The sequence below is a fragment of the Felis catus genome, chromosome D1 (genome assembly GCF_018350175.1).
Source record: "Felis catus isolate Fca126 chromosome D1, F.catus_Fca126_mat1.0, whole genome shotgun sequence".
NCBI classification, from domain to species: Eukaryota; Metazoa; Chordata; class Mammalia; order Carnivora; family Felidae; genus Felis; species Felis catus.
The window spans coordinates 70,981,383-70,996,891 of record NC_058377.1 but is presented as its reverse complement, the minus strand read 5'-3'; the positions used below and the strand labels follow the sequence as shown (position 1 = coordinate 70,996,891).

General features: G+C 36.2%; 1 protein-coding gene across 1 annotated transcript in view; it reads right to left on the bottom strand.

Moving 5' to 3' along the window:
• Positions 1-15,509, bottom strand: part of PDE3B (phosphodiesterase 3B) — a 176,592-nt gene that overhangs the window by 14,752 nt on the left and 146,331 nt on the right. Inside the window, exons 8-12 of the mRNA XM_023239599.2 lie at positions 14,954-15,105; positions 13,176-13,313; positions 12,027-12,138; positions 9,243-9,356; positions 1,937-2,136 (exon numbers count right to left, since the gene is read on the bottom strand). Of these exons, the coding sequence (XP_023095367.1) occupies positions 1,937-2,136; positions 9,243-9,356; positions 12,027-12,138; positions 13,176-13,313; positions 14,954-15,105 (716 nt within the window). The remainder of the gene's footprint in view (positions 1-1,936; positions 2,137-9,242; positions 9,357-12,026; positions 12,139-13,175; positions 13,314-14,953; positions 15,106-15,509) is intronic.

Here is a 15,509-nt window from a genome sequence, read left to right as displayed (position 1 = left end):
TCCTAGGAGTTGAGAACAGACGGAAAGGGAGTCAGACATAAGCAAGGAGACTGGTTGGAAGGCTATCCTTTTCCAGTAACTGGATTCCCTATCAATTTCCTTTCTATTCTGACACCTCCCATCACTTCATCATTTGGCCATCCTTAGCGATGAGAAGTTAGAAATAACGTGTGTTACTCATACTATATTCAGACTTCATATTTTTATTTTGATTAGGACAACCATTTTGAGCATATAACTTGTATAAATTATATTCATGCATTACTGGTTTATCTGCATGGGAGAGAAATAACACTGAGATTCTCTCACTTGCCATATCCTTTGGAGGAGAGGTAATAAGTAAGTCTGACTCACCTATACTCAAAGCTAATGAAAGACGTCAAGCCAAGAGTGAACAGCAAGTAATTTCCGTCTACATGATATCTGATTCGGGAGCCTCTCAAACATATGAAATAGTAGAAAACTTCTCGTATGTGATCTCTTTGCCTTTAATCAGATTCGGTACATATTTTGAGGTTCAGGGACACAAGGGTGACTTATCTAAGGTCACACAGCTAGTAACTTGGTAATAAGAAGTCAAACTCAGGTCTCTTGATCTCAAGGCCAGTGCTTTCTGCGTTGTGCCACCTGTGCCCAGCTCTTTGACTCACGACGGGACCAGGGTTGTCAAAGATGATGAGGTGTGAGGCAAGAGACAATGCACAGGCTTCCTGTGGGACTGGTACAGCAAATGAGGAAATATGTGCTCCTTAGTTCATAATTCTTAGAGTGCAAATAATTATATCTCGATGGAAATTCTTTTTTTTTTTTAATTTTTTTAAACATTCATTTTTGAAAGGCAGAGAGAGACAGAGCACGGATGGGGGAGGGGCAGAGAGAGAGGGAGACACAGAAGCAGGCTCCAGGCTCTGAGCTGTCAGCACAGAGCCTGACGCGGGGCTCCAACTCACGGACCACGAGATCACGACCTGAGCCGAAGTCGGCCGCTTAACCGACTGAGCCACCCAGGCGCCCCTCGATGGAAATTCTTTAAAAAGTTATCTGTGGAAAACATGAGCTATTAATAAAGTCCCATTGGAGAAGTGAGTTTCGTAACATTTTTAACCCTCTCTCTCTTGTCTCTGAATCCTATTCTTGTTCTGTCTAGAGAATCTATCTCCTACATTTTAAAGAGTGAGAGTGTGTGAAAGAGAAGTGACAAAGAGGATGACTACTGAAGACGAAAGAAATCAGAAGTGAGGTTTATACATAGAGCCGTGAAGTGAAGACGTAAGAAATTCAGCCAACTGACGATTTGTTCTTTGTAAGGCACGCAGTTACAAGCATGAAGATGACATTTCAGGAATCGCCAGCCTAAACAAACACCCACGACCACTTAAAACCAAGGATTTAGTCCCAAGTCCTAATGGGTAAAGCTACTGCCATTACAGTATCCATTTGTTGGCAACTCCTACGTTCTGTGAAAATTTTGACCGTAAAGGAATCTTGCACCTCATCAGCTGTATTGGATACAAAAATAATGTGGTACTAGAAAAAAGATTTAGAGTCTGAGTATTAAAGGCAAAAGAGGAAAACAACAAAAATGATAGTTCTTCATCATTAGGTTTTTAGCCATAGAAAGGAAGAAGGAAGAATAAGTTTTCCATCTAGTCAGCCTCATCAATTTGACCAAAGGGAAAAATATTGACAAGAATTCCAGAATTTCATAAAACAGTGAGTCACTCTTTCCTGAACACTTTATTTTCCAGTGGAAGATGGTAATGGCTTAATTCTTTAGCACACATCATGTCAATGTCATGTGTTAAGATCCGATTAATTACAATGTACATGGAATGGCTCTCTGACTGGAGTGAAGGATGGTTTAACAAAAGGATCTACAACATGGTTGTAACATTTGAGAATTGCTTTTTAAACTTTCTAAGAAAATATTTCCTACCTGAGGGGCATTTGTAGCCACTAGAAATGCATTTGTCCGCCCTGGGTGATCGTAATCATGCATGGCAGCTGCCACGTAGAGAGCCATCAATTCCAGTGCAGGAATGTTTGCAGAAAGGCACCCATAGCTCTCATCTGGAATAGAGCAGCTCCTCGAAGATATGTAGGCCATTTGCCCAGGGTTCATTCTACCATCCGAATCTGAGGAACAAGCAAAATACACCAGCATTACACTTACAATGAGACTCACTTACAATGAGACTAAGGACAGGACTCCCCATTGGAAATGAGATTATTTAGCTTACTTATTGACTAATCAAAGAAAGAAACTCTATTTATAAACAAGGACTTAGAACAGTCTTTTATTTCCAACATACATGCTACTAGAGACAAACAATGTTAAACATGATGCTGAAGTCACTTGCTTTATGAGACATTCTGAGATCTTTATGATGCTCTCTTACTTAGGCTAATAAAAATTTTTAAAAACCTCCAGTTTCTAAACATTTGTTATTTAAGGGCTAGAGATAATGGCCAGGGCATAGGAAGTAACAGGAAAAAAGCAATCTGGAGAATAAAATTTCATGAAAACAGTATGGAGATTTAGGAATTTAATATATTAACAAACTAAGCTTCTCAATATAGATGCATTTCAAATCTTATCCAGAAAGATTACATTTCATTTGTAGCCCAGACTACAACTCTTCCCCTTCTCTTTTTCCTTCCATGAAGCCCCTTATAAGATGATGGCAAGAAAAATTATGGAAAATGAAAAGACATCAAAAACTGAGGAATGTCTCATTTAACATAATTCTCTTTTTATCCTCCAGTTAGAACCAATATTTTCACTATCAGCACTATGCTTTCAGTGTCTTAATATCTTACACTACTGATTTCTCAAATTGTTTTTGTATTTTAGTGCCTTTATCTATTTAAATGGTCATTCTCTACTTTTGCTAAAATAATCTTAAAGTACAAAAAAGAAAAAAATAAGCCATATTTAGACTAGACAGCAAATAAAACCACAAAGATATTAAAGAGATACAAAATTTCATTCATTGTCTTCATCAGTGGAAACCAGGAATAATGTCCTGGCCTGTCAAAGTCCAAAATGCTCTTTTTTTTTTTTTTCCTTAAGTTCATTTATTTGAGAGAGAAAGAGTGAGCGAGCGAGCTGGGGAGGGGCAGAGAGGAGACAGAGAATCCCAAGCAGACTCCATACTGTCAATACAGAGCCCACCCAACGTGGGGCTCAAACTCACAAACTGCGAGATCATGACCTGAGCCGAAACCAAGAGTCATTCTCTTTAACCGACTGAGCCACCCAGGCGCCCCTAAAACGATCTTGATCATAATTTATCTCACTCAAAATATTTGCCATCACATGAATTTAACATAATAACTTTAATACACACTAGTGATAATTATAAAGATACCTCATTTTTTTGCTGTTTATATATTTAATTGAATTGAGGTTTAGAATCACCCCCACTAGAACTTTTAAAAAGACAGTTAAATGTATGGATAAAGATATATTTAAATACTCAAATTTCTTTTTAATTAAAAACATTTTTAATGTTTATTTTTATTTTTGAGAGAGACAGAGTGTGAGTGGAGGCAGGGCGGGGGGGGGGGTAGGGGGTGGGCAGAGAGAGAGGAAGACAGAATCCAAAGCAGGCTCCAGTCTCTGAGCTGTCAGCACAGAGCCCAACACGGGGCTTGAACTCACAAATCACAAGATCACGACCTGAGCCAAAATTGAACGCGTGACCGACTGAGCCATCTGGGTGCCCCTAAATATTCAAATTTCTAATAAGATTTTAGTTATAAATATCAGCCAATAATTTGAATTAGTTTATGTACATTATATGCATTCTGGATTTCCTATAGAATTATAAATGTATATATATATATATATATAATAGCAAAAATAGCAAAAGACATCCTTTTAAACTCAGTAATTACTTAGAATTGATACATTAGGATCTTAATATATTGATGTTTCTTTGTTGTTTGGTTAAACGTGAAAGTAATAGTGTGAAAAATAAAATGGCTGGCAAGGACAATTAAACGTAACTATTACAGATTCCACTTGTTTACTTTCTTTCAGAAAATGGTGATTCTTTTAATTTGCTGATTAATCTAAAAGGAGGCCTCAGCAAAAGACAACCAGACTGGAAAAAACTCTGACAGTTTTTTTCCCCCCTTTTTGTAACATAAGTGCCTGGATTAAGCTTTGATCTCCAAAGCATCCATTTCAAAGAGGCATCTACTATAAAAATGGCTATCTCAAAGAAACACTCTGTCAGCCACCTGTCTAGATAAAAAGCCAGGCCACTTCTAGTAATCTTGATTTCAATAACTGATCATCTGGGCTGCTGGTTTTCTCTCTACCCATGCTTTAAGTTCCTGCTTTTATGTTTTAAATTCACCAATAAAGAGTGAGCCAGTGAAACCGCCAACCTTGACCCCAATAAAAAGCAGAACCCCAGGTGTATCCACTTGCATGCATGCTTGTGCACATGCTCTCTCCCCCTGTGACCTTGCTATGTGGTCCCAGCTATGCTGTGTAATTTTTAATTCTTATAATAAACCTTTATTTTTTCAAAGTTGCATGGTGGTTATTGCTAAAGGGCATCTTGCAGTCATAATAACCACAAAGGCTGGTCCAGCCACAGCACTGGTTATTGACAGGCTGAGACCAACACACAACAAAGAGGTAAAACTATCTCTACTTATAAGTGACATGAAGTTATATATAGAAAAATCCTAAGAAATCCACTAAAAAGCTATTAGAATTAATAAAGATGATCAAGGTTGCAAGATCTAAAAAATCATTTTATGCAAAAAGATCAACTGTATTTACATATGATAGCAATGAATAATCAAAAACTAAGCCCAAGAAAACCATTCTATTTACACTAGCATCAAAAAGAATAAAATACTTAGGAATAAACTTAACAAAAGTACAAAACTAGTATTCTGGAAACTAAAAAATACTGTTAAAAGAAATTACAGAAGACTTAAATAAGTGGAAAAAATACCCATGCTCATGGACCAGAAGACTTAGTATTGTTAAAGTGGCAATACTCCCCCAAAATGATCTACAGATTCCACACGATCCCTATCAAAATCCTAGCTATTATTTATAGAAATTCACAAGCTGAATTTAAATTCATATGGAAATACAAGAGATCCAGAATAGCCAAAACAATCTTGAACAAGAAGAACAAAGTTGGAGTACTTAAACTTACAATTTCAAAGCTTACTAACAAAGCTCTAGTAATGAAGATAATGTAGTACTGGCATAAGGACAGACATACAAATCAATAAAATAAAACTGAGAATCCAGAAATAAACCCTCATTTATGGCCAACTGATTTTGTAGAAGGGTGTCAAGACCTTGTTGAGAGTTATCTATGTGCCATGTATGATGCTAGATTCTTTCATACATGTCGTTTCATTTAATGCTCATAATTTTTTAAGGTAGAAACTCATTTAATAACATTTAAGGGCCGACTATGGAGAATACATAAAGAACTCTTTTCAACAAATGGTTCTGGGACAACTGGATATCCATGTGCAGAAGAATGTTAGATCTCTCCCTTTATCCACCCCCCCAAATTAGTTCCAATGGGTCATAGACCTAAACTTAATGGCTGTAACTAAGAAACTCTTAGAAGAAAACGTGGGGTAAATCTTCATGATCTTAGGTGAGGCAAAACCCTTCTTAGACATGATACCAGAAGCATGAGCAACTAAAGAAAAATTAGATAAATTAAACATCAAAATTAAAACTTTTTGTACTTCAATAGACACTATCAAGAAAGTAAAAAGACAACTCACAGAATGGCAGAAAATAGGGGCAAATCAATCTGATAAGGGACTTATATTCAAAATATACAAAGAACTCTTACAGCTCAGTAATAAAAAGACAAATGACCAAATTTAAAAATGGATGACATGAATAGACATTTCTTCACAGAAGATATACACATGGTAAGGCATTCAACATTAGTAGCCATTAAGTAAATGCAATGAAAACCACAATGAAATACCACTTCAGAGTCACTAGAATGGCTATCAAAAAGATAATAACTGGGGCGCCTGGGTGGCTCAGTCGGTTGAGCATCCGGTTTCGGCTCAGGTCATGATCTCACGGTTTGTGAGTTCGAGCCCCACATCAGGCTCTGTGCTGATAGCTCGGAGCCTGGAGCCTGTTTTGGATTCTGTGTCTCCCTCTCTCTCTGCTCCTCCCCTCCTTGTGCTCTCTCTCTCTCAAAAATAAATAAACAGGGGTGCCTGGGTGGCTCAGTCGGTTGAGCGTCCGACTTCGGCTCAGGTCATGATCTCACAGTCCGTGAATTCGAGCCCCACGTCGGGCTCTGTGCTGACAGCTCAGAGCCTGGAGCCTGTTTCAGATTCTGTGTCTCCATCTCTCTCTGAACCTCCCCTGTTCATGCTCTGTCTCAAAAATCAATAAAGGTTAAAAAAAATTTTTTTAATAAACATAAAAATTTTTTTTAAAAAGATAATAACAAGTGACAAAAAAAAAGGAATCTTCATACATTGTTGATGAGAATATAAATAGTGTAGCCCCCTTAGAAAACAGTTTGGCAGATGCTCAAACTGTTAACCACAGAATCACCTTATGACCCAGCAATTCCACAGCTAGGTGTATGCCCAAGAGAAATGAAAACATATATCCACACAAAAACTAGTACATGAATACTCATAGCAGTATTCATAACAGCCCCAAAGTAGAAAGAACCCAAATGTCCATCAACACTGGGTGGTAGGAGAATGAGAAAGAGAAACAAAAAAACTTGTTTATTATGTAAAATAAATACATGGCAATGAGGAAAAATACATGTGGCTATTATAGACTTCTGTGACTGGTCACATAGCTATAGTTCAGAGTTATCATTTTCTTATTCCACTACCCATTCCATTTTCCCTTTGTCCTCAGCTAGCATCTCTACTGGTCATGGTTCTTTGCCTAGTGGAATGACCTATATTTTCAAGGCTCTGCACTATTGTGATCCTATGATACTGGATTAGTAGTTTTTCATTATCTTTTGTCATTGGACATAGGAGTACCAAAAAGGCCAAAAAAATCCCCTAGGTTACTGATATACATCCTCTCACATACAGTAGGAACCTTATCTCGTCTTGATAATAAGGATCCGACAAAATCAATCACCCAACCTGGTACAGAATCTTTATAAGTTAGGTTGACTTATTCAAAAGATGATCATATCTGGAATAACTGTGGCAACTGGAATCACCACCTGATGAAATTTAGAATAATCTACCATCATTTCCCAAGATCCATTCATCTTGTGTAAAAGTCAGAATACCAAGATGAATGGCAACGTGATGGAAATCACAAATTCTGCACCTATCAAGTATTTCATAATGGCACTAATTTCTGGATGCAATCCATCCAGTAATACGGTGTTGCTTTGGTTCACTACGTTGTTAGAATGGGGCAATTTCAGGGGATTCCATTTGACCCTTTTTACCATGATGGTGCTCTCTGCAAAGACTGAGGAATTAATGGAGGGGTTCTGCCCAGTTGCTCAGTATGTTTATTTGAACTATGCATTCAGATGGGTGGGTTCAGAGAACTGATACTTATGAGGTGGGCCCAGGCCAAAAGTCCTTTTATCACCTAAATTCCATAAGCCCCTATGGTGATTGGTGGACCAGTGTGACATTTTATTACTCCAGGAATTAGTGCTGCAATGTTCTCATTACCTTGGCAAAAGGGGACAACTTCCGACACTCAGTTAGGTGTGGGGAAGATGATCACATGATCAACCCCTCTCAACATCCTGTTACTGTAAGCCTTTGAGTCCCTTCCTCAGAGAGAGACGTGAAGAGGCTATAGTGCTGTCCCTTCTTCAGAGACATGAGCCATGGAATGGCAAGTGGCTTCTAGACACTGGAGGAAGCAAGGAAAGAGACTCTAGGAAGAACACAATCTTGCTGACACTCTGGGTTGGCCCAGCTGGATCTATTTTGGACTTCTGACCTCCAGAACTGTAACATAGTAAATCTGTGCTGTTTTAAGCCACTAAGTCTGTGGCATTACAGCAGCAATAGGAAACTAATACAGACTTTTGTGCCTGGAAGTGGTATATTGTTGTAACAAAAACCTAAAAATGTGAAAGTAGCTTTGGAATTGGACGATGGAGAGAGGCTGGAAGAATTTTGAGCACATTTTGAAACCAATAAAAGCTATTAATCAACATATTCAAGAAGCTCAGTGAACTCCAAGCAGAATGACTACAAAGAAAATCACCTGAGTACATAATAGTCAAAAATGCTAAAAACCAACAGCAAAGAGAAAACGGACATATTAATTTTCAGGAGAGATAAGACTGAAGGCCAATTCGTCAATAGAAACTATAGAAATCAGAAATGGATGGAATGGTATCTTCAAATGTGCTAAGATATGAAAATATTCTAAGAAAATCAATACATCTACAAACACAAAAGCTAAAGAAAATGACTATTGGAAAGAACAAAGAGCACTAAAAAAGAGTAAATATGGAATGGCAGAAAAATAATGGCAGTACTTTGGACTCAACTACCAAAGACTAAAGCAATGGCCAAATCTATGACATTTACACTGATTAGTATGGAAATAGTTCTCAGGCATTTGTAACTAAGCAAATTTTGTCCTGGTATATATGTATGTATGTGTGTGTGTGTGTATATATGTGTGTGTGTGTGTATGTGTGTGTGTGTATCTCACTGGAGTAACTCTCCCCCCTTTTACAAGCTAGAGTAAGAGAACCATGTTATAATTCATTACATTTGTATAATTAATTATATTTATGATGAGGAGCAGAATTAGCTTTTTTGGAGGGCAAAACTTAAATGTTATGAAAGGTTTTTAATATCATCGTTTAAATGTTTATATGAAGCTTTTAAGTATGTCTGCTTTCATTGTGAATGTTATACATTTTAAACTTACATGATATACCTAAAACAAACAAAAGAATTGAAAGAAAAGTGCAAAGAAATGGATTATCATAATATTTGGGATAGCAAGCACCAGGATGGGTCACAGGAAAGAAACATGGTAGATCCAACAGTATTGGACCTTAACCTAGCTCTTAAGGTGAGTCACATGTTTCCTAATTTGCATGTATTATGCATCAAAATTTACATAGTCCTTTTTATGTACCAAAGGTTACTTAATGAAAATTTTAAAAGAACAGAGGTAATGAAATGAGATTGCTTGATTTATTATTTCTAGACAAATAATTAAAAGGAAGATTTCTAGAAGGAAGTACCTGTTTCGTTTCCTGTTGCATGATCATTGTGGATCTGCTGTAAACCAGGAATTGGCCGGGTTGTCAGATACCAAACTGCATGTAGGACGTCTGTGGCATGTATACGATTGTGATCTAAAGTCACCAAAATATTTTATAAAAATGATCATTCTGTTGAGTTTAACATAGGACATTTTAAAAAATACAATAATTTTCTATTTTACTATATCCTCATAAGTAAAATGTATGGCTTAGAATAATTTCCCAGAATTATATTTTTCTTTCTTTCTTTCTTTCTTTTTTTTTTTTTTTTTAAAGTAGGCTCACTCTCCAACAGGGGGCTTGAACTCACGACCCTGAGATCAAGAGTTGCATGCTCGGGGCGCCTGGGTGGCTCAGTCAGTCGGTTGAGTGTCCGACTTCAGCTCAGGTCATGATCTCATGGTTCATGGGTTTGAGCCCCGTGTCAGTCTCTGTGCTGACAGCTCAGAGCCTGGACCCTGCTTTGGATTCTGCTCCTTCTCTCTCTGCCTCTCCCTCACTCGTGCACTGTCGCACTCTGTCTCTCAAAAATAAATAAATGTAAAAAAAAAAAAAAAGTTGCATGCTCTACTGACTGAGCCAGCCAGGCACCCTTGTTTTCATCCTATTTTTTCAAGTCTCTTGATGTGTTAAAAAGTTCTCTTTTAAAAACTTTCACATATACTATGAAAACATAGTAAGTCAAAGAGAAGGCAAGTAACAAGAGCCAATTGAAAGGCATTGGAAAATTTACTTACAGTTGGTATTTTGTAGCTTTAAAAATCTTATGTAAATAGTGTCTGGATTATGGACACCCATGTTTGCACACAAAAGTTTTGGCACACAGATAACAGTTACAAATTCTGGATACTTGAACTCCTCACCCCCCACTCCTCCAACACATGTACATCAAAAAAAAAAAAAAAAAAAAAAAGATGAGCTATATATAACTATACCTCTCAGGCCTACTATAAGGATTAAGTGTTAAATGGTATATATGAAAACATCCAGAACAGTGTCTGAGACATAGTACATAATCAAGAAAACATTGGTTCACTGAAATATCACTATCTGAAAGGGCAAGGCCTGCAACTGAAAGCCAGCTTTCCAATTTCTAGTTTTATGATCTTGGGAATGATTTTTCTGAGTTTTTACTTCTCACCTGTGAAGGTAGAGAATACAAACTTTCCAGCAAAGACTAAATGATATAATCTTCATGAAAAATTCATAAATCATTGAATAATGGATATTCAATAAAAGTTCAACATTTCAACAAATATTTAATGAGTACCATGTAGAATCAGCATGTGATACTACTAACATTCAGCCTACTGCTAGGACATGATGTCAATCTGCAAGGAGCTTAATTATTAATACAGCCAACACCTTTTATTGACCACTTACTATGTGCCAGGAATTCTGAAACACGCTTTACACGACTTATCATTAACTATGGGGTAGGAACTATTGTTATTTCCGTTTACAAATTTGGGAACTAAAGTTTAGAAAAGTTAGATCCAGAGACACTTTTTTTTTTTTAATGTTTCTTTATTTTTGAGAGAGAGAGAGAGAGAGGGAGAGAGAGAGAGAGAGAGAGAGTGCAAGTGGGGGAGGAACAGAGAGATGAGAACGGAGGATCAGAAGCAGGTTGTGCGCTGATAGCTAGCCTGATGTGGGGCCTGCACTAATAAACCATGAGGTCATGACCTGAGCCGAAGCTGGACACTCAGCTGACTGAGCCACCCAGTGCCCCAGAGACTCTTTTCTTAACTAATGTATCCTAATGGGAGCTGATAGTGAAGACTCTACTGCCTCTTTCTTTCCATTCCCCTTCCTGTGAAGTTCATTTTAAAGTATCACTTTATTCTATTTATAAAATTCACTTTTTGAAATGCATATTTTGTAAGTGGAAATTATGGTACATAGAAGCCACATTATCATCCCAATTAATGAGTTATGCCAACTTAAGAAAAATCTGCTCTCTGTTTATAGTAGTGATTTCCCAAAATGTGTCCATACGAAGGAAAATTGTAGAATGTATCAACATATACACTGTATCTTTTCCTAATATAAAATTCAAATTATATTTTACCATAAATCAAAGAGCCATTAGAAATTATTCCATAAGTCAGGAGACAGTTAAAAATAGAAATTTTATGGATAAATTTTAAATATTTTAAAGTCAAGATTTTTCTGAAACTCTTGACTTACTTAACTACCAAATATTTTAAAAGACAAGGAACTCAGATGAATAATTATTAGCACAGAAAGTTGTACACCAGGTAATAATTAAGGGAAAAACCCATTATAAATATGTCTGTATTATGATTTAAAAAATTTTTTTTCCAACGTTTTTTTAATTTATTTTTGGGACAGAGAGAGACAGAGCATGAACGGGGTAGGGGCAGAGAGAGAGGGAGACACAGAATCGGAAACAGGCTCCAGGCTCCGAGCCATCAGCCCATAGCCCGATGCGGGGCTCGAACTCACGGACCGCGAGATCGTGACCTGGGTGAAGTCGGACGCTTAACCGACTGCGCCACCCAGGCGCCCCAGTATTATGATTAACTTTATGAAAAATAAGAAAAAAGTCTTGAAGAATATATACCAAAATAACAGTAGTTAACTCTAGGTAGTAGCATACAGATTACTTTTTAAATCCGTATTTAAAATATTTCCAAATATGTAATTTAAAAAGTGTTTAAGAGAGTATCTGAAGGGAAAAATAATAGTTTCAAAACCAGCATTATTTGAATTTAAATAATGAGATATGTTAATACTTACAAGGAATGTCTCGGTAGCCATTTTCTAATGCACGAAAATAGTTCATGAACTGTAGAGTGGGAATTTTAAATATTTCCAATAAACCAGTGTCTTGAAATAAGGTATACATAACCTAAATGTCAATTAAAATAAAATTCACTTTAAAAATCAGGATTTCTATTTGCAGTTGAGTAGAATATGTTTTTGTGATTTGCATTTGGGGATGTTACCATGTATATGTCTTTAAGTTAATAATTTATTAAAAACTTTCCTACAATAAATTCTTCTCAAAATATTAAAAAGGAAGACATAACCCTGAAGCCCTTGAAAACCAAAGAAAACTATCACATGTCTCAGCTTTAAAATTTTTCTATTCTTCCCTTTAGTTTTTTTATTTACGATTTATTAAAGGGCACATGAATTCTATTCTACTCTAGTCCTTAACAGAAGTCCAAACAATATATTTATTACATTTTTGTCCCTAAAGACTTCAATGAGGTGAAACTGTATGCCCGCCACATAAATTATCCTTATGTTTGTACATTTCATAAATACGATACCTGGAAGATAATGAGAGTGATATTTTGAGAAGGTTAATCTGATGCTGTTGTATGAACCCCTCAGGGAGAACCTTGAGTCTGGGTGGTAACAAGGAACTATTTTTCCATGGCTCTAGCATGAAACGAACCATTTGGCCTTCGGTAAAGTACGGGGAGGCAGGTGACAGAAATGAAGCCTAAGTTTCAGTGGTTAGAACTAGCTCACATTTTATGTCCTCTTCAAACTCAGGCTTCAGTATAAAGTAAATCTTTATTCTGTAGTAAAATTAAACCCCATTAATACAGGCCAAAAAACTACTTTTCATTTATTCAATTAAAATTTATTTTAATATTTTAAATTTATATTTAAATTTAATATTTTCATTTATTCAAATAAAATTATACATTATATATAATTATTTTTATATATGGGTTTATACACACACACACATATATGTATATATATCTTCTCAAATTTTTTACTGAAAACTTCATTTGTGAGAAAAATAATTAAGTGAACAATGTTGAAGTTGTGCCTAAACCAACATTATACATTTTTAGAGTTCGTGTTTTATAAAGATCCAAGGAAAAATTAATTTATGATAAAAAAAAGTAGAGATTTTAAACAAACCTGACTAAGGATCCTTCCTGATTTCTCTCCCATTTTTTCAACAACTTCAAATATTTGAAAATTCCAGTTGCTCATCTTCTCTATTAAGGAATCATAATCTTCTATTAAAATCAGGTCCAGTGATGCTTCCTGTTCAATCTGTACATATAGGGGGGAAAAACACAAACCAACTCAACCTCACCTTTTAAAAAATATTGTTAAATCCACATCCAAATGAGAACACTTAAAATTGAACATTAAAAAATGGCCAATATTATTTTCTACAGAAGTTATTCTCAAACATAATCTGTACTTCCTAGTTCTTCTCTTTGTAAAATGCTATCAGAAAAATGTAAAAATGTCTTCTAGGCATAAGAAGACTTATTAATCTTCACAGTACTTTTTAAAAAAAAATTTTTTTTAACGTTTTTATTTATTTTTGGGACAGAGAGAGACAGAGCATGAACGGGGGAGGGGCAGAGAGAGGGAGACACAGAATCGGAAGCAGGCTCCAGGCTCTGAGCCGTCAGCCCAGAGCCTGACGCGGGGCTCGAACTCACGGACCGCGAGATCGTGACCTGGCTGAAGTCGGACGCTTAACCGACTGCGCCACCCAGGCGCCCCTTCACAGTACTTTTACAAATAAAAATACTGTATTCCCAAAACACTATACAAATCTAAAGTCCATTATTTTTTTTAGAAGTTATACATATCAAAGAATAATAGAGACTCCTGTCCTTATACTGGCATTTATTACTAGTTTAACTAGTAAGGAATGGATGGTTTTTTCCCCCTAAAAGTCTTAAATTTTGAACTTAAAAACAAAAACAAAAAACTGCTATTATAAGTAGATTGTTTTTTAATGCTTTATGCACAAGTTCCCCACACTTTAACATACACAATTTAAGAAAATATCAGCATAGAAAGTAATATATCTACTGTATCACTAAGTAAAATGTGTTCATTTTTAAATGAATGCACTTTGTTGTTCTCGGATGGTGAGTTCAGAAGCACAGCTGACCCTTAAACAACACGAGTTTGAACAACGCAGGTCCACTGCACATGGAGTTTTCACAGGACAGCGCTATAAATAGTCTGTACTCACGGTACTGTTGGTACAGTAAATACAGCATTTCCTCTTATGATTTTTAATACCATTTCCTTTACTCTAGCTTTACTGTAAGAATACAGGATACAATACATGCAACATACAAGATATGCGTGAACTGACATATATGTGTTTATGCGATCAGTGAGACTTCTGATCAACTGCAGATTACTAGTAGTTAAGTTCTAGAGGAGTCAAAAGTTATATGTGAATTTTTGACTGTGTGTAGGAGGGTCAGCACTCCTAATACCAGCACTATTCGAGGGTCAACTGTAACTATTATTTTTAACCCAAAGTATTCTTTTTTTTTTTTTTTAATTTTTTTTTTCAACTTTTTTAATTTTATTTTTGGGACAGAGAGAGAGCATGAACGGGGGAGGGGCAGAGAGAGAGGGAGACACAGAATCGGAAGCAGGCTCCAGGCTCTGAGCCATCAGCCCAGAGCCTGACGCGGGGCTCGAACTCACAGACCGCGAGATCGTGACCTGGCTTAAGTCGGACGCTTAACCGACTGCGCCACCTAGGCGCCCCTCAAAGTATTCTTTAATATGGTATGACTTTTCAGCAAAAAAAATAAAAATAAAAATCTATTATATTAAAAATCTTGTTCTGATAAAAAAATAATGACACTAGTACTAAACCAATATTATATTTCACCTTAACATAATCATATGGAAAGTTTATCTTTTACATTTGGTTGCTGTTCATTCTGTGCCTCTTCTGTTAGGTGAGTATCACCTTCCAAAAATAATTTTCTGCAGTCTGTGTTCTCTGTTTCCACTTCATGTTGCACTTCTGTGAGGCTGAATGATTGTTTTGAGGAAACGGTGTTGTCTTCATCACCTTTCAAGAAATACATATAGTAATAAGAAGAATAAAACTTGCACTATATGCATAGTTTTATAAGGAAAATTATTTATAAAAAATCTTCACATAAAGTGAACCATACTGGCATTCAGTTTAAATTAATGGCACCATTAAGTTGTATCTTGCTGGATTATTTGGCCCAGGTACCTTGTGGTCTGACAACACAGACATTTCACCTGATATATCTATGCATGGATGAAAGAAATGGGGGTGGGGGTGGGGATATTCTTTATCAAAGTGAGAAACAGGAAAATTCTGTCTTTAGCAATTTGACGTATGCAATTTCCAACATGTGAAATTGTTTGAATTTTAGCTATGGAAACCCTAAATTCATAATTATAAATGAATGAAATCAAGGCACATCTAAAAAGGAAAACATA